At 41.3% G+C, this 22,254-nt stretch overlaps 1 protein-coding gene across 1 annotated transcript in view; it reads left to right on the forward strand.

Moving 5' to 3' along the window:
* Positions 1-22,254, forward strand: part of RAB7A (RAB7A, member RAS oncogene family) — a 47,918-nt gene that overhangs the window by 15,870 nt on the left and 9,794 nt on the right. Inside the window, exons 2-3 of the mRNA XM_070420759.1 lie at positions 14,227-14,287; positions 16,355-16,481. Coding sequence (XP_070276860.1) covers positions 14,235-14,287; positions 16,355-16,481 — 180 coding nt within the window. The 5' untranslated portion in view covers positions 14,227-14,234. The remainder of the gene's footprint in view (positions 1-14,226; positions 14,288-16,354; positions 16,482-22,254) is intronic.

A 22,254-nucleotide genomic window follows, 5' to 3' on the forward strand; every position in this document is an offset into this window, starting at 1 on the left:
AAAAATAAAATAAAATAAAAATAAATAAAAATAAATAAAAAAAAGTGTGATTCTACTACGAACTTGGAAAGCAGAGTTGGAAATATTTGGGGAAATGGTGCTAGTTTTATATTGGTTTGCTTTAATAGGTAATAACTGGTGCGGGGGAGGGGGGATGCTTCCCCCAACAGTTAGTGTAAAATTTTTTTAATTTTTGTTTTAGTTGGCTGATACTTAAAATGCTAAAAAAGATACCAAGCTACCCATCATCACTGATAAATCACTTTCCTGTCCTAAGAAATCCATTTCTTTTATTTATTTATATATTTTTTAAAAATATATTTTATTGATTTTTTACAGAGAGAAAGGGAGAGGGATAGAGAGTTAGAAACATCGATGAGAGAGAAACATCGATCAGCTGCCTCCTGCACACTTCCCACTGGGAGTGTGCCCGCAGCCAAGGTACATGCCCTGCACCGGAATTGAACCTGGAACCCTTGAGTCCGCAGGCCGACGCTCTATCCACTGAGCCAAACCAGTTAGGGCTTTCTTTTATTTATTTTTAAATAATTCTTTATTGTTGAAAGTATTACATATGTCTCCCTTTTTCTTTTTCCCCCCAGCTCGCCTCCAACCTGCCCCAGGCCCTCATCACCCCATTGTCGGAGGCCATGGGTCACATATGTATGCATACAAGGTTCTTGGTTGATTACTTCCTACCCCCCCCCCCTTCCTTCTGAGATTCCACACTCTGTTCCATGCTTCCGTTTCTCTGGATCTACTCTGTTCATCAGCTTATTCTGTTTACTTAGATTCCACATATGAGTGAGATCATGTGATACTTATCTTTCTCTGACTAACTTATTTCATTTAGTATGATACTCTCCAGGTCCCTCCGTGCTGTCTCAAAGAGTAAGAGATTCTTTTTTACTGCTGCATAGTATTCCATAGAAATCCATTTTCTTTTCTTCAGTATTTATTTTAATTTTTTTAAAAATATATTTTATTGGGTTTTTACAGAGAGGAAGGGAGAGGGGTAGAGAGTTAGAAACATCGATGAGAGAGAAACATCAATCAGCTGCCTCCTGCACACTCCCCACTGGGGATGTGCCCGCAACCAAGGTACATGCCCTTGACAGGAATCGAACCTGGGACCCTTGAGTCCGCAGGCCGATGCTCTATCCACTGAGCCAAACCGGTTAGGGCTATTTTAATTTTTTATTGTTGAAAGTATTACATATGTCCCCTTTTATCCCCATTGTCCTCTCCCAGCCTCCTCCCCTCCCCCCCAGTGTCTCTATCCATTGTTTATGCTTATGTGCACATAAGTTCTTTGGTTGATCTCTCTTCCCTCCCACCCCCCACCCCCACCCCTGCCATCCCTCTGAGGTTTGACAGTCTGTTCGATGATTCTGTGTCTCTCAGTCTGTTTTTATTTATCAGTTTAAGTTGTTCTTTATATTCCACAAATGAGTGAGATCATGTGATACTTATCTTTCTCTGACTGGCTTATTTCAGTTAACATAATGCTCTCCAGGTCCATCCTTGCTGAAATCCATTTCTTTTCTTTTCTTTTCTTTTAATGTATTTTTATTGATTTCAAGGAGGAAGGGCGAGGGAGAGAGAGAGAGAAACATCAATGATGAGAGTGAATCATTGATCAGCTGCCTCCTGCACGTCCCCTACTGGGGATCAGGCCCGCAACCTGGGCATGTGCCCTTGACTGGAATTGAACCCGGGACCCTTCAGTCCACAGGCAGACGCTCTATCCACTGAGCCAAACCAGCCAGGGCTGAAATCCATTTGTTTTAAAGGATAAATGTGATAAGCTCAGTTTATGCGACTTGAAATATCCTTTGCATGAAGTAAGCTTAGGTCCTATTCCTTCCCTGTGTTAAAAAAAAAATGAACTAAATAAATTTTAAAAATCTTACTGTCTGGATTCAATTTGTCAGGAATCAGGCAGCATCTCATTAGCAGATAGGAAGGAGCACTTAAGAGCTATACAAAATAAAAGACTTTTATAGGGAGGAGGGGGCGAGACAGGGAAGTTAACTAGTGAAGTGGATTATTGGTGGTAAGGTAACCTTCCCTTAAGGGATAGCAGGGGTCTGTCAAGCAGATTACCTCACTAGTTCTGAACAGGTAATTCCAGATTGACTAGTTTGAGATTCTATTGCTGACGGAAGCTAAAACTGTAATTAAGTCAGGCATTAATTCTTGGTTTGGTGACGTGGGGCTTAGTACAAGTAACTCCGTGTTGGGCTTTTGTCTCTTTTTAACATCTGTCCACAGAACTCAGTGTTCTCTAACTTGTCTTCCTTGCTTTGATCTTCTTTTGATGTACATCCCATTTTGCCCTGAAATGCTTTACTTACCTTTTCCATACTATATTCCCTGCTCCCGTCAGCGTGGTTTCTGCCAGTTACTTTCATTTCTTAACTGACTCAGGTATCATCAGCTCATTTTAAAGCTTTTCCTGGCTGCTTTAGTTTGTACTATTCTTACCTTTCATTGGATCCTTGTAAATGCATTTTATTTATTTATATATATTTTTTATTGATTTCAGAGAGGAAGGGAAAGGGAAATAAAAAACATCAATGATGAGAGAATCATTGATAGCTGCTTCCTGCACACCCGCTACTGGGGATTGAGCCCGCAACCCGGGCATGTGCCCTTGACCATAATCGAACCTGGGAGCCTTCAGTCCGCAGGCCGACACTCTATCCACTTTGCCAAACCGGCTAGCTAGGACAAGGTATGTGCCCTTGACTGGAATTGAACCCTCGACCCTTCATTCCTCGGGCCAACACTAACCACTGAGCAAAACCAGCTAAGGCTGAAACGCCTTTTTATCTTGGTGATCAGCCCATTGTATTGGCTAATATGAGGGTCTTTGTAATTAGCCCTGGGCTCCAATCTTACATCTGAATATTTTTATAAACCCAGTGACTACCTATGAACTTCTGTTTTCTCATCTGTTAAGTGAATGATCCCTAGTGGCAGCCGATCCATGATTCTCTGTCATCATTGATGTTATCTCTCTCTCTCCCTCTCTGAAATCAATAAGATATATTTTTTAAAAAATGTTTGACTCTATTAATCTATGGAACCAGTTGATCCTCATTTCTAGCTGCAGGTATACCTCATGTTATTGTGCCTTACAGATGTGTGTGTTTTTACACATTGAAAGCAAGATCCTATACTAGCAAAAAGATTGACTCACTTTATTGAGACACTTGCTTTATTGCAGTGGTCTGTAATTGAACTCACATGGTCTCTGAGGTATATCTCTGTATGATTAATAATTATCTGTGCTCATGATAGTTGGGGTATGGTGAAATGAAAACACTGATTTATTGCTGATAGGGAAAATTATTTATTCTGGAAATAATTTGTCAGTATATTTTAAGAATCCTCAAAATATTCATACCGTTTACCTGCATAATAACACATTTGTGAGATTATATGCATAAATTCATTTCATCAAATTAAAAGCAACTGCCCTATCTGGTTTGGCTCAGTGTATAGAGCGTCAGCCTGCGACTCAAGGGGCCCAGGTTCGATTCTGGTCAAGGGCATGTACTTTGGTTGTGGGCACATACCCAGTGGGGAGTGTGCAGGAGGCAGCTTATCGATGTTTCTCTCTCATCGATGTTTCTAACTCTCAATCCTTCTCCCTTCCTCTCTGTAAAAAATCAATAAAATATATATATATATTTTTAAAAAGCAACTGAGTGCTTAATAACAAGGAAAGGAGTGTAATTATCCATATGCTGAAATATCGTGCAATCTCAATGTTAATAGCATGGGAAGAAGATATTTAATGTAGAAAAAAAAAACCAGACTGCAAAGTTATAAACAGTATAACCTCAACCATTTGCAGGAAACCTGTAAAGACCTATACCTTGATGCTCTAATAGTGATTGCTTCTAGTAGATGGAATTGTGAGTGGCTTTTTTTTTTCTCATTCCTTTGTATTTACCTGAATTTTCTACAATTCAGTACTTTCATTGGAGGTGGTGAATGGGGGACAGGGCAGTATAAAAGTCTTTTTTTTTAAATATATTTTTTAATTGATTTCGGGGGTGGGGGAGAGAGAGAGAGAGAGAATGAATGAATGAATGAGAATAACATCAATGATGAGAGAGGATCATTGATCGGCTGCCTCCTGCCTCCTGCATGCCCCACACTGGGGATCGAGCCCACAACCCAGGCATGTGCCCTTACTGGGAATCGAACCCTGACCTCCTGATTCATAGGTCAACAGTCAACCACTGAGCCATGCCGGCAGGGCCAAAAGTCATCTTTTTGGTTAAGATTTAGTTCACATGGATGTCAAGTACAGCACAGGGAATATAGTCAGTAATAGTGTAATAACTGTGTATGGTGTCATAGTTACTGGAAATCTCAGGGAGAAATTTTGTAATTTTTAAAAAAAGTAAAGAAATACTGATACATGGAACAGATTGGAGGGTGCCAGAGAGGAGAGGGGTGGATAAGGAAGATGAAGAGATTAGTTAAAGAACATAAATGCATGTCCCATGGACGTGGACAATAGTGTGGTGAGGCCAAGGGAGGGGGACTTGGGGCGAGGGGGTAGGGGAGGTGGGGAAATGGGGAAAGTCTGCAATGTCAACATAAACATTTTTCAATATATAAAAAAAGAAAGATCTAACTGTTCATAGGTAGGCAACTTGGAAACACCAAGCAAGTAAAAATGTTAATAGCCTATAGAAAATCAGTTGGTTTAACTGTCCCAGTCTTATTGAATCTTTAACATTTACTCAGATATGTAGTGTCATCGTTACAATTTTGTATCAGACACACATGTAAATCAGAACAGTGATTATTGCCTCAGTCACCAGAGGGAACTTTTTTAAAAAATATATTTTATTGATTTTTTACAGAGAGGAAGGGAAAGGGATAGAGAGTTAGAAACATCGATGAGAGAGAAACATCGATCAGCTGCCTCCTGCACACTCCCCACTGGGGACGTGCCCGCAACCAAGGTACATGCCCTTGACCAGAATCGAACCTAGGACCCTTGAGTCCGCAGGCCGACGCTCTATCCACTGAGCCAAACCGGTCAGGGCCAGAGGGAACTTTTAAAAATGCCTAATGGAACCTGCTCCCTAGCCCTGGTGAATCAGAATCCTTTCTGCTGTGAGAGCTGGTAGTATATCAGAACAGCATGGCTAACTACTGGGCCTGTTCTACCTTAATTGGTTTGTGCCCTTGAATCTAATAAACTCCTGGTTCAGTTTAATTCCCTGCATTTTACACTGTTATCTTTATGGCTTCACCTCCACTTAAGCCTAGTCGTTGTATGTTTCTGATCACCATGCAAAATTGTTCAACTTACAGAAATTCGGGCTTTGAAATGGCCCACTGACCCCCAACTTACTACTCTTCCCTGCTCTCTTTTTCCCACACCAGTCTTGTTCTCAGCCTACACACACACACACATCCCTTTACATTGTCTGTCACGCCTTTTCTGCCCTCACTAACCCTGCCCAGCCCAGACCCTTGAAAGGTATTTTCCCTGACCTTTTACCTGCTTGGTGTTTCCTTATTGTGTCTGTCTATATGGTCATTTGACTTCTTTGCTTCAGAGACGAGAAAAGTGATGATAACTCCAGGCAGTGGAGAGAAACTCTACGTTTTGATTTATCACACAAGAAATGTACTTGAGGGAAAGAATCAATTCAGCATATGGAATACTGTCAGTGTTTGTCCCCCAAATGGCTGTTCTTGTAGGGAACTCTTTCTAAAGCACACTGATGAGGTTTGGTTTGATAGCAGAAGAAAGAAAATGTGTTCTGAATATACCTTATTTTAGAAAGGTTTTAGAAGATGAAGTACTGGGGTCAGGGACCTTGTATATAACAACTTATTCTGCTCTGCCTGATTCATTTTCTCCTGTAAAAATAAGTTGTCTATGTATTAGGGAACTGGTTTCCAATTACAAATTTCTATACGTTTTTAAAAAGTAATTACAGTATTCAGAAATCCATTGAAGATGGTGATGGAGATGGGTTACAGAAAGCAAAAACTACTAGTGGAGATTTTAATGACTGTGGCTTGGCCAGCTTCTTGTGGCAAAGGTTGTGTACAAGTTTTGTTTTGTTTGTTTTTTTCTTAGCTTTTTTTTCTAAAAACAAGTGTCCCATTTTTAAAAAAATACATTTTATTGATTTTTTACAGAAAGGAAGGGAGAGGGATAGACAGTTAGAAACATCGATGAGAGAAACCTCAATCAGCTGCCTCCTGCACACCCCCCCACGGGGGATGTGCCCGCAACCAAGGTACATTCCCTTGACCAGAATCGAACCTGGGACCCTTGAGTCCGCAGGCTGACGCTCTATCCACTGAGCCAAACCGGTCAGGGCAAGTGTCCCATTCTTGATCCTGGAGAGCATTAAGTACAAAAACATAGCTCTTAACCTTTACCAGTTTAAAACCATTTATGTCCAAGTGAAACCAGATGTGTGATTTCTTTGGATCAACTATTGAATACCATTTGCAACAACCCCCAAATATTTAGCAAGCCCTAAGTGAAAACGTGGGAGAAATAAAATACCAGATTGCATGCTGAGGCTTAGCGACAGCAATAGTGGGGACTTAAGGGACTTCTGCCCTGCATCCTCAGGTAGTTTCTGGGATCACTCTGGGGTTTGCAGACGAGGAAAGGTGCCTCTGCTGCCCAAGAGGGTCAGCCTGACAAGATGGCCACACAGACAAGCCTGCAGCCTGTGCAAGCAAAAAGACAAAAGGAAACAAACCTGAAATCTGTCCTGCAGGACTAGGGAGCTTGTTTCCTGCTTGCTTTCTGATATTATTAAATAACTAGGGGCCTAGTGCACGAAGATTCGTGCACTGGGGGTGGATCCCTCAGCCCGACCTGCACCTCTCCAATCTGGGAGCCCTCAGGGGAGCCCTCTCCAATCCGGGAGTTTCTGTCTGTCTTTGCAATTATATGAGCGAATTGTCTGAGACACCCAACCCAGTTTGGTTTGTTGCTCACAGAATAGTAGAAGCATTTTTTTTTCTTTGCTTCATTGGAAATTTCCTGGAAGTTTTAGGATATCTTCCCTTTAATTTTTCCTAGACACTCTGATTTTACTTATGTCTCTCACCTTTGCTTCTCTCCATCCCCCACCGCAACAGTAACTTGCTCCATGCTCACTTTGCTCTAGTGCAGTGATGGCAAACCTATGACACGCGTGTCAGAGGTGACACGTGAACTCATTTTTTTTTATTGATTTTTCTTTGTTAAATGGCATTTAAATATCTAAATAAGTATCAAAAATATAAGTCTTGCCAAAACCGGTTTGGCTCAGTGGATGGAGCCTCGGCCTGTGGACTGAGAGGTCCTGGGTTCGATTCCGGTCAGGGGCATGTACCTGGGTTGCGGGCACATCCCCACTAGGAGATGTGCAGGAGGCAGCTGATCGATGTTTCTCTCTCATCGATGTTTCTAACTCTCTATTTCTCTCCCTTCCTCTCTGTAAAAAATCAATAAAATATATTTAAAAAAAAAATATATATATATATAAGTCTTTGTTTTACTATGGTTGCAAATATCAAAAAATTTCTATATGTGACACGGCACCAGAGTTAAGTAAGGGTTTTTCAAAATGCTGACACGCCGAGCTCAAAAGGTTCGCCATCACTGCTCTAGTGTCTAGGAGATCCGTCTGCCACCAGAACTACAATTCCCAGCATTCCTGGTGCTCCCTGTGCTCTGGGCTTTCACTTTAGGTCCTGTGGCTGCCACCAGAACTACTATTCCCAGAATTCCTGGTGCTGCCCGCGCTCTTGGTTTTCCCTTCCTGCTCTGTCTCCGTCCCACAGCCTCCCACTCTGACAAGTCCTCCAAGTCGCCAGCTCTCCCTCTCTGCTCTCCATCTGGCGGCTTGGGGAGCCAAGTTCCCCAAGCTGCTCCACTCTCTGCAGGCTCTCCCACTCTGCTCTCCACCTGGTGGCTTGGGGGAGCGACCAAGGGAGCCACGTCCCCCCAAGCCTCCAGCTCTCCTGCTCTGCTCTCCGCCTGGCGCCTGTATATGCAAATTAACCCACTGTCTTTAGCAGGTTAATTTGCATATTCACTCCTGATTGGCTGATGGCACAGTGCAGGGATGGTCAATTTACATGTTTCTCTTTTATTATATAGGCTACTGAGTCCACCAGTGAAACTCACTAAACCAACTTATAGAAATCCCTTTTCCCATCCTCAAAATTATTGACTTTCTTAAATATTCTTCAAGAATTTCTTTGTAACGCTTCTTATCTTCTATTTATCCTTTCCCTTAATTTACCCTTCTTTGGATTTGAAATTTGCCCCAAGTGTGATATTCTGATCTCTAGTCCAAAATGTGATACCAGACCTTGGGATGAGACCCTTAAACCTTGGTCAAGACAGTCCCTGGGGAGGAAGATGGTAGTTTAACTGGTAGTTTGGAATGTAAACTCATACCTCTTTATAGTGCTTTGCAGATATTTGGGGGAGGGGGTGTTTGTTTGTTACAAATTTAAGGTTTATGGTAAACATGTTTTGAGCAAATCTATTGGCGCCGTTTTCCCAACATTTACTTACTTCATGTCTCTGTTAATTTTGATAATTCTCTCAATATTTCAAAATTGTTCATTACTAATATATTTGTTATAGTGATCTGTGATGTTAATATTGTAATTGTTTGGGGTGGGGTACCAAAAATGTGCCCATGTAAATAAGACGGTGAATGTAATTGGTAAACATTGTGTGTGTTCTTACTACTCCACAACCAGTCATCCTCCCGCCTTTCCCTCTCCTTGGGCCTCCCTACTTCCCAAGATACAACAGTATTGAAATTAGCCAACTAATAACTCTACAATGGCCTCTAAGTGTTCAAATAAAAGAAGTGTCATATGTCTCCTACTTTTAATCAAAAGCTAGAAATGATTAAGCTCAGCGAGGAAGGCATGTTTGAAAGCTGAGGTAGGTCAAAAGTTCGCCTTCTTGCGCCAGTTAGCCAAGTTGTTAATGCAAACAAAGAAAAAGTTCTTGAAGATTAAAAGTGGTATTCCAGTGACCGCAAGAATGATATGAAGACAAAACAGACTTATTGCTGATGTGGCAAAAGTTTTAGTGGTCTGGTTGGAAGATTAAACCAGCTGCAACATACCCTTAAGACAAAGTCTAGCCCAGCCAGTGTGGCTCAATGGTTGAGTGTCAACCTATGAACCAGGAGGTCACGATTCAATTCCCAGTCAGGGCACATGCCACAGTTGCATGCTTGATCCCCAGTGGGGGTTGTGCAGGAGGCAGCCTATCAATGAAATCTCTCTCTCCCTCTCCCTTCCTCTCTGAAATAAATAAAAATATATATATATTTTTAAAAAGACAAAGACTAATTCAGAACAAGTCTATAAAGACTGAGAGAAGTGAGGAAACTGCACAAGAAAAGTTTGAAGCCAGCAGAGGTTGGTCAGTGAGGTTTAAGGAAGGAAGCCATTTCCATAACATAGAAGTGCAAGGTGAAGCAGACAGTGCTGATGTAGAGGCTGCAGCAAGTTATCTAGAAGATCTGGCTAAAATAATGAAGGTGGCTACACTAAACAGATTTTCACTGCAGATGAAACAGTCTTATATTGGAAGAAGATACCATCTAGGACCTTCATAGCAAGAGAAGTCAATGCTTGGCTTCAAAGCTTCAAAGGACAGCCTGACTGTTGTTGGGGGTTAATGCAACTGATGACGTAAATTTGAAGCCAGTGCCCACTTAAACTTGCAAAAATTCTAGGGCCCTTAAGAATTATGCTAAATCTACTCTGCCTGTCTTCTATAAATGGAACAAAAAAACCTGGATTACAGCACATCTGTTTGCAACATAGTTTACTAAATACTTTAAGCCCAGTGTTGAGACCTATTGTTCAGAAAAAAAAAGAAAGATTGCTTTCTAAATATTACTGCTCATTAACAATGCAGCTGGTCACCAAGAGATTAATGTTATTTTCATGTCTGCTAACATATCATCCATTCTGCAGCACGTGGATCAAGGAGTAATTTTAACTTACAAGTCTTAGTGAGTGATTCTTCTGGTGGATATGAGCAAAGGAAATTGAAAACCTTCTGGAAAGGAGTCACCATTCTAGATTTCATTAAGAACATTCATGATTTGTAAGAAGAGTCAAAATATCAACATTAACCGGAATTTGGAAGAAGCTGATTCCAACCCTCATGGATGACTTTGAGGGGTTCAAGACCCCCCCAGTCCAGGAAGTAACTGTAAATGTGGTGGAAGCAGCAAGAGAGCTAGAATTACATTGGAGCCCGAAGATGGGACTAAATTCTGCAATCTAATGATAAAACTTGAATGAATGAGAGTTTCTTCTTATAGATCAGCAAGGAAAGTGGTTTCTTGAGATGGAATGTACTCCTGGTGAAGATGCTGTGGAATGTTGAAATGACAACAAAGGGTTTAGAATATTACATACACTTAGTTGATAAAGCAGTGGCAGGGTTTGAGAGGACTGACCCCACTTTTGAAAGAAGTTCTACTGTGGGTAAAATACTACCAAACACCATCGCATGCTACAGAGAAATCATTCATGAAAGGAAGAGTCAATCGGGGACCCTTTCCCCCTCCCCACGTGGGAGTCCATTCTGTGGGAATCTTTCCCTCTCTACACGTGAGAGTATGTACTTGTTCCACCTTTACTATAAAAAAAAAAAAAAGAGTCAATCAATGCAGCAAATTTCATTACTGTCCTATTTTAAGAAATTGCCACAGCTACCCCAGCCTTCAGCAACTGCCACCCTGATCAGTCATCAGCCATCAACATTGAGGCACGACCTTCCATCAGCAAAATGATTATGACTCACTGAAGACTCAAATGATGATTTTTTTTTTAGCAATAAAACATTTTTAATTAAGGTATATACATTGTTTTTAGACATAATGTTATTGCACACTTCTAGACTACAGTATATTGAGAACAACTTTTATATTTATTGGGAAACAAAAAACTTGGTGTGATTCCCTTTATTGCGATATTTGCTGTATTGTGATATGCAATATTCTGATGTATTCTGTTAGGAGAAACAAACAAAAAAAACCCACACACACGTAGATATAGTGGAAGCCTAGAGGAAATGGGCTTTGCACAACTCCCCCTCATCTTACTCTAGTGGGGGCTTTCTAGACAAATACTAGGGGTCTTCATAGTTCAGCCATGGGCATGAGGCTTTGGGCACTGAGACAGCCTGAACCTCGAGGTATGGGTAATGGGGCCTGGTTTAAGTGCACAGTAAATTGCCTCTAGTCTAGTCCTGTTCCCACATGTTTCTGAAGCCACAGAAAATGCCACTTTTCAGTAGCATAGTGCTTGTTATCTAATCATGTTCTGTGGAGCTGTGGTCAGGTCTAATATTTCCTTTCAGTTTGTGGTCTTTGGTATAGTATCACCTGTTGAAAGAGAACAGTTGACAGTCAAGCATCTGGAAACAGCAGAGTGTAGCTTAAATACCTTGCCTATTCTCTATGACATACTGGTTCTCTCATTACCTCTGTAATTTATTCATCTCTGTATTTTGCACACATTAAAATGATAGCAGTCAACATTTATTAGCCACTATATTTTAGTCACTGTCCTCTGCATTTTACTCTTTCAGGCCTCACATCATCCTTAGAACATAAAAACGATTATTCCTACGTCCCTATCCCAACAGAGATAATTACGTGACTTGCCTAAGGTCACACAGCTAATAATAGATAGCAAAGACAGGATAAACATTTCAGTAGTCTGGGATCAGAATTTCATGATTAAGTCACTCCCACTGCAGGTTGAACTATTAGCCTTATCCTTAAGGAAGCTAGGTGGTTAAAGATGAAACTAAAAAATAGCTTTTCTGAGACCCATTCTTGACTTTTGCTTTTCCAAGCTATAGAGGAATAACACCTGGCTGTTTTGGACCTACTTCCTTACCTATTTGTTTATGTGGAAACACTTATTTTTCCCAGCTCTGCTGAAGGCAGGAGTAGGATGCTACTTTGTTACTCATGGTCTCCTGGGTATTTCATTGTCTGTTGAGGATAATGGACCGAAGCTAAGGATTCTCAGAAGGAGTAAGATGGCATTTTTTAGGGCGCTCACATTCAGTGTTGAGTTCCAGATTCTAGAGGTGAACACAGGACTCATACTTGAGGTTCCAGCTGTCTGAGGAGCAGTGCTCCTCTAACAGTCTTTAAATAAGTTGCTCATGTTTAGGACTCCTACTTTTCTGAAAGCCAGTTATTTTCTGAAAGTCACTGAGCCATGCTCTGGGGCCTGAGAGGTAATTAAGACAGGAGCCCTGTCTTGATAAATAAAATAGGACATGGTGTGGTCAGTTGTGGAAGAGGGTTAAACAAAGATTACCTATCTGGTGAAGGGTATAGGAGGGCTGCCTGAAAGGTTTTCTGGAAAAAGTTGAGTAAAAGTAAGAGCCTCAAAGTCAAGTATTATTCATGCACTCCTATCCTATATAATAAAGGGGTAATATGCAAATTGACCCTAACAGCAGAATGACTGGGAATGACTGGTCACTATGACACACACTGGCCACAGGGGGCAGACGCTCAATGCAGGAGCTGCCCCCTGGTGGTCAGTGTGCTCCCACAGGGGGAGCTCTGCTCAGCCACAAGCCAGGCTGATGGCTGCCAGCAGCGCTAAGGATGTCTGACTGCAGCTTAGGCCTGCTCCCCACTGGCAAGTGGACATCCCCCGAGAGCTCCCGGGCTGCCAGAGGGATGTCTGTCTACCAGCTTAGGTCAGATCCCCCGGGGAACAAGCCTAAGCCAGCAGGTGGACATCCCCCGAGGGGTCCCAGACTGCAAGAGGGCACAGGCCGGGCTGAGGGACCCCCTCTCCCCCGAGTGCACAAATTTTTGTGCACCGGGCCTCTAGTTTGATAATAATTCTCTAATTGGCACGGGAGGTACAGTGGGGAATAAAACTGTCTTCAAGGAGATTATTAAAAGGGAGAAGACAGACAAACTGATACATAAAAATGTCAAGGAGCCCTACCCAGTTTCTCAGTGGTTAGAGCATTGGCCTTTGGACTGAAGGGTTGCAGGTTCAATTCCTGTCACGAGCACGTACGTTGGTTGCAGGCTCAATCCCAGTGATTGGGGCGCATGCAGGTGCAAGCACAACCAGTTAATGTGTCTCTCTCACATTGATGTTTCTCTCTGTCTCTCTACCATCCTTTCATTCTCTAAAAAAAAATCAATGGGGAAAATATCCTCAGGTGAGGATTAACAAACAAACAAAAGTCAAGTAGTGGTAATGCTCTGAAGAAAAATAAGGCAGAATAAAGGAATGGAGAGCAAATAGGGGAGCGTGTGGTACTTGAGATAAAGGGACCATCTCTCTGAGGAAGGCATATCTGAGCAGAGACTTGAAGGAAGTAGGGTGTAGCTGAGTAAGTTGGAACATTAATCCAGGATTTCCAATGCATTTTCTGAAATATGCAATACCTGATTATTTAGTTAGGGACACTGCCCACTTTTCCCTTAGATTTTTATTGTCAAATAAAAATATGACAATGGCCAACACAACAACAGCAATCTGGTATGAATGAATAAAAATTACACCTATTTTTTGTCAGATCAGCAAAAAATATAATACATTTTTTTGGAATGCCGCCAAATTTTAGTGATTCGTTTATGTGCACCATGAGATGAGAAAAGTTGTAAATTTCTGCATTAATCCCAATTGATCCCACATCCAAGTGGGACAGTCCATTCTCAGACTACTCCCAGGGGCAGGATGACCTGCCATGTGCCTTTGCCTAACTTTGGGGTCCAGAGTTCTAATGACTGATACTGCTCTCTATAACAGTCCCTAGATCAGTGATGGTGAACCTATGACACGCATGTCAGAGGTGACACGCGAACTCATTTTTTTGGTTGATTTTTCTATGTTAAATGGCATTTAAATATATACAATAAATATCAAAAATATAAGTCTTTGTTTTACTATGGTTGCAAATATCAAAAGTTTCTATATGTGACACGGCACCAGAGTTAAGTTAGGGTTTTTCAAAATGCTGACACGCCGAGCTGAAAAGGTTCGCCATCACTGCCCTAGATAGTAGGGGAAATGGCCAGCAGGAGGGTTGAGGGCACAGTTCTCCTGGGGCACTTAGGTATTTGTGCCAAGGAAAGTGATTCACCTTGGTGTTTCCCTCTACTTACAGTGCTTTCTTCTTTCTTCTTTTAGTTTGAAGGATGACCTCTAGGAAGAAAGTGTTGCTGAAGGTTATCATCCTGGGAGATTCAGGGTAAGTGTTTCTCATAAATTTGACCGAACAAATTGTCTTGGATTTAAATTTCACTTCCTTGGAACCCATCCTGCCATACTGACATTGCCACTTCCTTCTCTAATTGCAGTGGCATTAGGGCCCTAGGTCTTCCTGCTATTTGGGGACACCATAGAAATTTGAATTATTCTTTGTTACATAACCCTATGTTCTCTGATTTTTGGCATGATTTTGGGGAAAAGGGTAACTATTTGAACTCAACTAATAATAGTTTTTCAGGGAATCACTTTTTTTCCAAGCTAGTTAGACTAGGGACAGGGACTTCTGTTATGTAGATTTGTTGATGTTGGCATTGTACCTACTAGATGTGGGCTTGGGGTATGTTATGCAGTATCTTCCTACTGCTATGCCTGTTTCAGGATTTGGAAGAGCCTCAGACTAGGGAACTGAGTTCTGATCTAAGATCTACCACGTACTAACTTTTTAGTAACTGCTAAGATTCTGTGGGAGGTTTTTAGACTTGGCTTCTGAAGTGACCTATGAAAGCTTAGACCTCCTGGAGGCTATATTTTTTAAAAAATTAATTAATAATAATGAATACAGGTGTGCCTCTTTATTCCAGTGATCGCTGCCTTTTCTTTAAAAAGGCAGCAACTTTTATGCCCTGGCGGTTTGTTTGTAATCACCTGAGTAGCCTTTTAAAAGTTAGCATTTGGCTCTGGCCAGATCACTCAGTTGGTTAGAGCGTCATCTCAATATGCCAAAGTTGCAGGTTCGATCCTCAGTCAGGGCACATACAAGAATTCATGTCTCTCTCTCTCTCTCTCTCTCTCTCTCTTCCCCCCCTCTTTCCCCCCCTCCTCTTCCCCTCTCTCCCATTCATGCACATACACCACTCTCCTGATGATTCTGGTGTGCTGTCAGGATTGCAAGGCACTGCTTTTAGTCTTGTGTTAATCAGACTTGCCTGAAAAGAAACACCAGGCCTTGGTTCCAAATGCTTCCTAGAACCTCTAATTCAGATGACCTGGATTGGAGAACTCTGCCTTAGGCTGTGTCTGTATTTTCAGGTCATCTGCATGTGAAAAGGAATGTGCTCCTTTGTGGGAAAGAAAGGTGGTGTTATTGGCCCTGAGGAAGGCTTTTGCATTCTATCCATCCCGCCTAACTAACCTCATCAGGAGAAAAATCATACATGTTCTCTTGTTTAACTTTCTTACTGAAAAACATGTCTGGAAGGAGCATACTTTGAGGTAGATTCTGGTATGGTGGAATACTGGTGCTTTTTCTCTGACAGATTTGAAACTTTGAAGCAGCTGGTTGGCTGACTGCCCTGTGTATCTCAAATCCAGTGGCTGTCTCTTGCTATTATTTCTTGGACTGAATAACAACCATTAAATGGAGAGACACCCAAGACAGCGGAGATATTTTTGGAGAGTATTTGCTGGCATCCTTCTGGAAGGGAAAAAAAGGTTCTACCTGCTGAATTGTCTGTACCAAAACTTAAAAGCAATATCCTGGCCAGTGTGGCTCAGTTGATTGGAGCATCGTCCCTTACACCAAAAGGTTGTAGGTTCGATTCCAGGTCAGGGCACGCACATAGGTTGAGGATTTGATCCCCGGTTGAGGTGTGTGCAGGAGACAGCCAATCCATGTTTCTCACATTGATGTCTCTTTCTCCGCCCGCCCACCTCTCTCCCTTCCACTCTATAAAATCAATAAAATACATATACAGGGTGTCCCAAAAATATATATACACACTTTGAATACCTATTAATTCCAATAGGTTAAATCTGAAAAGAAAGAAACATCAATTAAGCTATTAGCTGTTAAGTGTATATACATTTTTTTGGGACACCCTGTATATATCAGCTTTTAACACGTGGCCCACATCTGTATCCTGTGTTTTTATCCCAGGAGAAAATACAACCTCAAATGAGTAATGCTGGGAATTTTGCTGTCTGCCCTGTGTGTGAGCTCAGTTTCCCGTTCTTCACAACAGGCAGGTTCCTTCAAAGCTGCAAGTATCAGAATCAGCTTTGCTCCCTTCCTAGTTGATTTATACTTGTGGTTTTTCTCCAATTTCAGAGTTGGTAAGACATCACTCATGAACCAGTATGTGAACAAGAAATTCAGTAATCAGTACAAAGCCACAATAGGAGCAGACTTTCTGACAAAGGAGGTGATGGTGGATGACAGACTAGTTACAATGCAGGTAAGCACATGTCTCAACAAGCCTTGTTAAGTTCATTGAGTCTTAACCCTTAGTTCATGTCGAGACATTTCCCCTCCCTGTTCTTCAAATCGCATTGTTACTTTCATGGATCATTCGCTACAGGTAGAATTGCCAGATAAAATACAAGACCCCAAGCATGTTTCAAATATAGTATGAGACATACTAAAAATTTAACTTGGACTTTCTGGGTTGTTTTGTTTGGTTTGCTAAATTTAACACAGGTCCCTACTTGTTTTTCCAAAATATCTAATTTTTTTCCTTTCTTACTATCCTTGCCTAGTGCTTTAGGCAGAAAATAATAATAATAATAATCTTTGTCTCCCGTCTAGGCTCTTGCAGCAGTCATTAGTTTTCCTGGATTATTTTAATTTGTCTTATCGATAGCTGCCAAAGTTGTTTCTGTTAAGCCAATCTGTTTGTTTGTTTGTTTGTTTCATGTATCAGCTTGATTTTTCAAGGGCTTCCCTTTCTACAGTTAGGATAAAATATGGTTTTTTGAAAGCTTTCACATTCTGGTTACAAAATATTCTTCATTCCTGCCAGTTCTTCCAATTCATGTACACATGACTGTGCTTCCATTGAGGCTCCTTTGTCACATATACACCTTTCCTGAAGTCTCCACCTTTTGTCCAGATGATGTCTTGAAACTTCTTCCTTCATATAAGTTTCCTCTCCATATTATTAAAATGAAGTCCCTGGATGACTGAGTTTCTAGAGACAAATACATTGTGTCCTAGCAAGCACTAGATTCACTGCAATGTTTGAATGATACAAGTTATATTCAATGGTAGAAGTTTTTACATGTGTTAATTTTGAGCTGTGACATGCTCCCAGAGAGTAAGGATTTGATACTTTCTTTTTTTTTTTTTTTTAATATATTTTATTGATTTTTTACAGAGAGGAAGGGAGAGAGATAGAGAGCCAGAAACATCGATGAGAGAGAAACATCGATCAGCTGCCTCCTGCACATATCCCACTGGGGATGTGCCCGCAACCCAGGCACACGCCCCCGACTGGAATCGAACCTGGGACCCTTCAGTCCGCAGGCCGACGCTCCATCCACTGAGCCAAACCGGTTTCGGCGATTTGATACTTTCTTTTTCTTTTTTTAGTATTTTTTTTATTGAAGAGAGGAAGGGGGGGAGAGAGAGAGAGAGAATGAGAGAGAGAGAGAAACATCAGTGATGAGAGAGAGTCATTGATCGGCTGCCTCCTACATACCCCCTACTGGAGATTGAGCCCATAACCTGGACATGTGCCTTTGACCGGAATCAAACCTAGGACCCTTCACTCTACAGGCCGATGCTCTATCCACTGAGCCAAACCAGCTGGGGCAGGATTTCATACTTTCTTGACTCACACATTCAGGACACAGTTATTCTGGATCTCCCTTCCTTCCCTCCCCCATACATGTACCTGGAGATGTTCAAAATATAACTCATATTTTCTCAAGAAGCCAAGCTTGAGAAAAGAAAATTTCCAGATTACAGGAAAGAAGAGAGAACTGAAAGTTAGTGATAAGCTCAGGGGCTCCTGCTGTGATGATTTGCACTTGCATAACAGGAACTTGAGTTGTATCAATTAGCAGAGACAGGAGTTGTGACTGTACAAGGTGGGGGAGCTAGAACTGAGAATTCCCTTGGAAACATATGAACCTACACACTTGTCTAGGACTTTGGAAAGATGTGAAAACAGGACCAAACACCTTGACCAAAGAAAGTGGCAAAGCTTGTGTGTGAAAAATAGGCTTGGGGCTTTGCCTCCTTGTTGGAGAATCTCAGTCCCAGTATGCTCATATGTGTATTGAGTTTATACTCTGCACACAAATCTTTGGAAGAATTTAAAGTAAATCCTATCACTGTGGGCAAAAACAAAGATGAGATTACTCTGTAGGGACACTTATAAGCCATGGACAGAAGATGAGCTCATAGCCATATGAGGAAATAATATACCGCAAAAAATGTTCACAATGACTAGAGACTTTTGAAAAAGGAATAGAAACCAAATGAAAAGAGATACTATAAAAAAAAATGGGGATATGGAAAACTTACAACTTCAAGAAGTGAAAAAATAGTCATTGAAATAAACTAAATAGCCAGTTAAACTGCAAATTAAAGTAGCTGAAGAAAACAGTAAACTGTAAGAACTGAGCAGATTGTCTCTAAGAAAACTCAAAACTGCAGAACACCAAAAAGCAAAGTCATAAGAGCAAGTAGAGAGAAAAGGCAGATTACTTACAAAGGACCAACAGACGGATGAGTTCTCAACAGCAACAGAAGGCAGAATGAAATGGAATACTTTTGGGGTGCTGGGGATAAAGTACCACCTGAAGATTTTACACATATGTGCTGCTTCCTACACCAGGAGAAACAGACCTAGAGAACCAAGCTGTGGTAGTGATAGTCTTGTGGACTGATTCAGAAGTCAGAGCCTAACCCCTCAGGGTTGGGAGCCCTTATATTAGAGCCACACACACTGGTAATCTGGGATCCTGGAGTAAACACCTGGAGAATCACGGGGCACTGAGTGGAGTCCAAAAAGAGTGGAACAGAGAATGTATTCCTGAGAGGTGAACAAAAGGCCAGCCCTTGTGGGTTTTTTCCCCTCGTGCTTTTGCAGCCAATTTAAAAGACGAAGTAAATGAAAACGATCGTCTTTGGACAAAGACATCATCATCCTAGATCTTGAGGTAGCCTCACATATTTTTCGGGACCTTTTAGCAGCTTACAATAAAAGATAATCCAAATAAGAAAACAGACAAGAAGAGCCCGTGGAAATGGTGATTTTAGAGTGTTTTTTATATTCACAGAATTAAGGCAATCTTACATATCTGCATAGAAAAAAAACTAAAGTCACATAGGTTAGTACAACTTCTGAAAATGAAATACAGTAACCAAAAGTTGAAAATTCTGAGATTTTTAGTGGCAGTTAAGAATGAGGCCTGAAAGAAGAATGGATGTGCCGAAACCGGTTTGGCTCAGTGGATGGAGCGTCGGCCTGCGGACTGAGGGGTCCCGGGTTCGATTCCGGTTGGAGGCATGTGCCTGGGTTGCTGGCACATCCCCAGTGGGGGATGTGCAGGAGGCAGCTGATCGATGTTTCTCTCTCATCGATGTTTCTGACTCTCTGTCTCTCTCCCTTCCTCTCTGTAAAAAATCAATAAAATATATTTTTAAAAAAAGAACGGATGATTCTCTTTCATCATTGATGTTTCTCTCTCTCTCCCTCTCCCTTCCTCTCTGAACTCAATAAAAATACATCTTTGAGAAAACTGACATTAAAATGGCAGTATTAGAATTTTTACATTAGACTAGTAGGTGTATTTTGAATGTAGAAAATAAAATGTTTCAATTAAAATATTAAAAATTTTGAAAGATCACAGCGATGGAACTTTTTTCTAAGTTTGAAATTAAATTAATTCTGGAAACTTGCTAGGAATAACTGCTCCCCCCCCCCCCCCCCCCCCCCCCACACACACTTTTCAGCTTTTAAGAAAAAATTCTTACTTTGCCTTCTTTGTGTATCTGGAATGTCAGATACCCATTTGCTTCCACCCAAGAGTTCTTACATAGTTCTCTTCTTGTGATTCTATCCTAAAGAAGCAATCTGAAATATAGAAAATGCTTTGTATGTTCATGTTTATTATTAACACTTGGGTTGCGGGAAACGAGTTAAGTCGGCTCGCGTGAATTGCGCGTACTCGGCGGGAGCCGTCTTAACTCGGTTCATATAGATTTGCGGTGGAGTGCGGGAAACGTGTAAATTCGGGCCGATTGTAACTGCGTATTACCAAATATTTGTTTCAAAGATACCTACCTGCGTATGCGAACCGTTTCATACCCATTTCAATCGAACCCATACTTCAAAAGATATAGGCATTTTAAACTAACTCTGATTTTGCGCTGGAAACCTAAATAATTGCCCGCGCCAGCTTATATTTTGGCGGGAAATTCACCCGACACCAAAGTTACTTATAATATGAAAAATTGGCAACAATGTTTTTGTAAAAAACAGGAATGTAGTTATTCACTGAGTTTTCCATGGTGTTTTGCGGGGCAGAGGAGTGATATGAGAGAGCTTGCAGAGTGATGTGTGGTATAAAGTTTCAGCTACATAAAACTCTCCAATGTGGGTAAGAATAAGACATGAGCTAGTGAAGATGTTTTCTGGGGAGGTGCCAAGTGATTGAGTTTTTTCTTTTGATTATCCAAATTACATAACGATATTATTTCTCTAAGGAAAAATATTTTATTAAATTTGTCCAAGCCTAGATTTAAAATGTTTCTTCCCTATTTTCTCTTTTTAGGAATAGTTGTCTCTTTCTACTTTCCTTATTCTCCCCCACTTTAGTCTCTTTTTATGAGAAAAGGTTCGCTTTGTCACTCTAAGAGATATATATTCAATGTAGAATTTCGAAAAAACAGAAAACCGCAAAGGCGAACATCACCAGCAGTCCCTGAACTGGTTATCTACTGTCAGTAGAGATCCTATTTTGCCTACTGTGTATTTACTAAATGCTTATTGTATTGGGAGCAGGCAGGATTTAGTCTCCACACCCTGCTGAGAAGCAGATAGAATAATTCGATTTGAATTTGTCTTTTATTGCCCTTTATCCTTACATATAAGCCATCATCACATCATCATTTGCGTGGCGGCTTCCTTTACCCAGTCATTTGAGCTGTATACCCCATGCGGACATTCATGACAGCCTCCCAACTCCATTCCCACAATCAGGGCCAACCTCTGTGGCTGCTTGGACATATCCTATTGTAGAACGGTTCTTCCCAGAGTAAGTAGTATGTGTATTGGTTAGAGTTGCCTGGGAAGGGAGTGGGTTACCAAAGTCAGGCTCCCTGCTACCAGAGGTGTGGCCAAGAGTCTGGTCGACCATGTTGTCATGTACTGATTGTGGAAGGCCACGTACATCAGAGGAAAGGATGAGGTGGACTTCTCAGAGCTGCCCTAACAGGAGTAACCTTGGGGCTTCTGGGAATTATTCAACAGAAAGCTGAGATACGCTCTCTGCTCACCACTGACACTGGTACCAGAGTAGCTCCTTCCAGCCTGCCATTAGCCTGGTCCACTTTTGACCAATCTATGAGAGAGAGTGTTCAGCCTATGTAGTCGTGTTGCTTTTTTGAAGCTTCTTAAAGGTTTTAATGCTGCCATTTCCAGTCTTCCAAACAGTATTTAAGTTATGGCTCTGCTCCTGTTTGCCACTGTGTCATCTGAGCCAGTTCCCAACAGTAAACCTACTGTCTAGAATTGCATAGTATGTTTTAGGACTCCTTTTGGAGAGCGTTATAGGAGGTATTGGGTTTAGAACATCATGAGCTTTGTTTACCTTGGTAGTAATAAAGAAATGTTGATCCCATAATACTGCCTTGTCCTACTTTATTGCCATTATGTATATTTACATATTCTAACCAAGCAGCCTACCTCATTTTACTTAATGAGGCTTCTACCTGAAGGGGAGCTTAGCCTGTGGCCTGGGTACAGTTGACATGTTCTCCAAGTGTTAAGGATCACTGAGAGGCAGAACTGACTGACTGAGAAGGGTTTCAAAAAGGAGCTCAACCATCCTTTTGCAAAATCTGATTCTGGATAGAAAACTGGAGTGGCCCAATCCATACTCCATTTTGGTTTGAACCCCAGGCCTTTGGGGGAGTTGGCTGGTGATTTGGACATAAAGTTGGGATTTATTAGGGTTATGAGGATGGTCCACGTTTTCATGTTGTCCTAAGTGGTTTTC

Source organism: Myotis yumanensis, unplaced genomic scaffold (genome assembly GCF_028538775.1).
Source record: "Myotis yumanensis isolate MYYU_CA2020_CCGP unplaced genomic scaffold, mMyoYum1.0.hap1 SCAF_7, whole genome shotgun sequence".
In the NCBI taxonomy this organism is placed as follows: Eukaryota; Metazoa; Chordata; class Mammalia; order Chiroptera; family Vespertilionidae; genus Myotis; species Myotis yumanensis.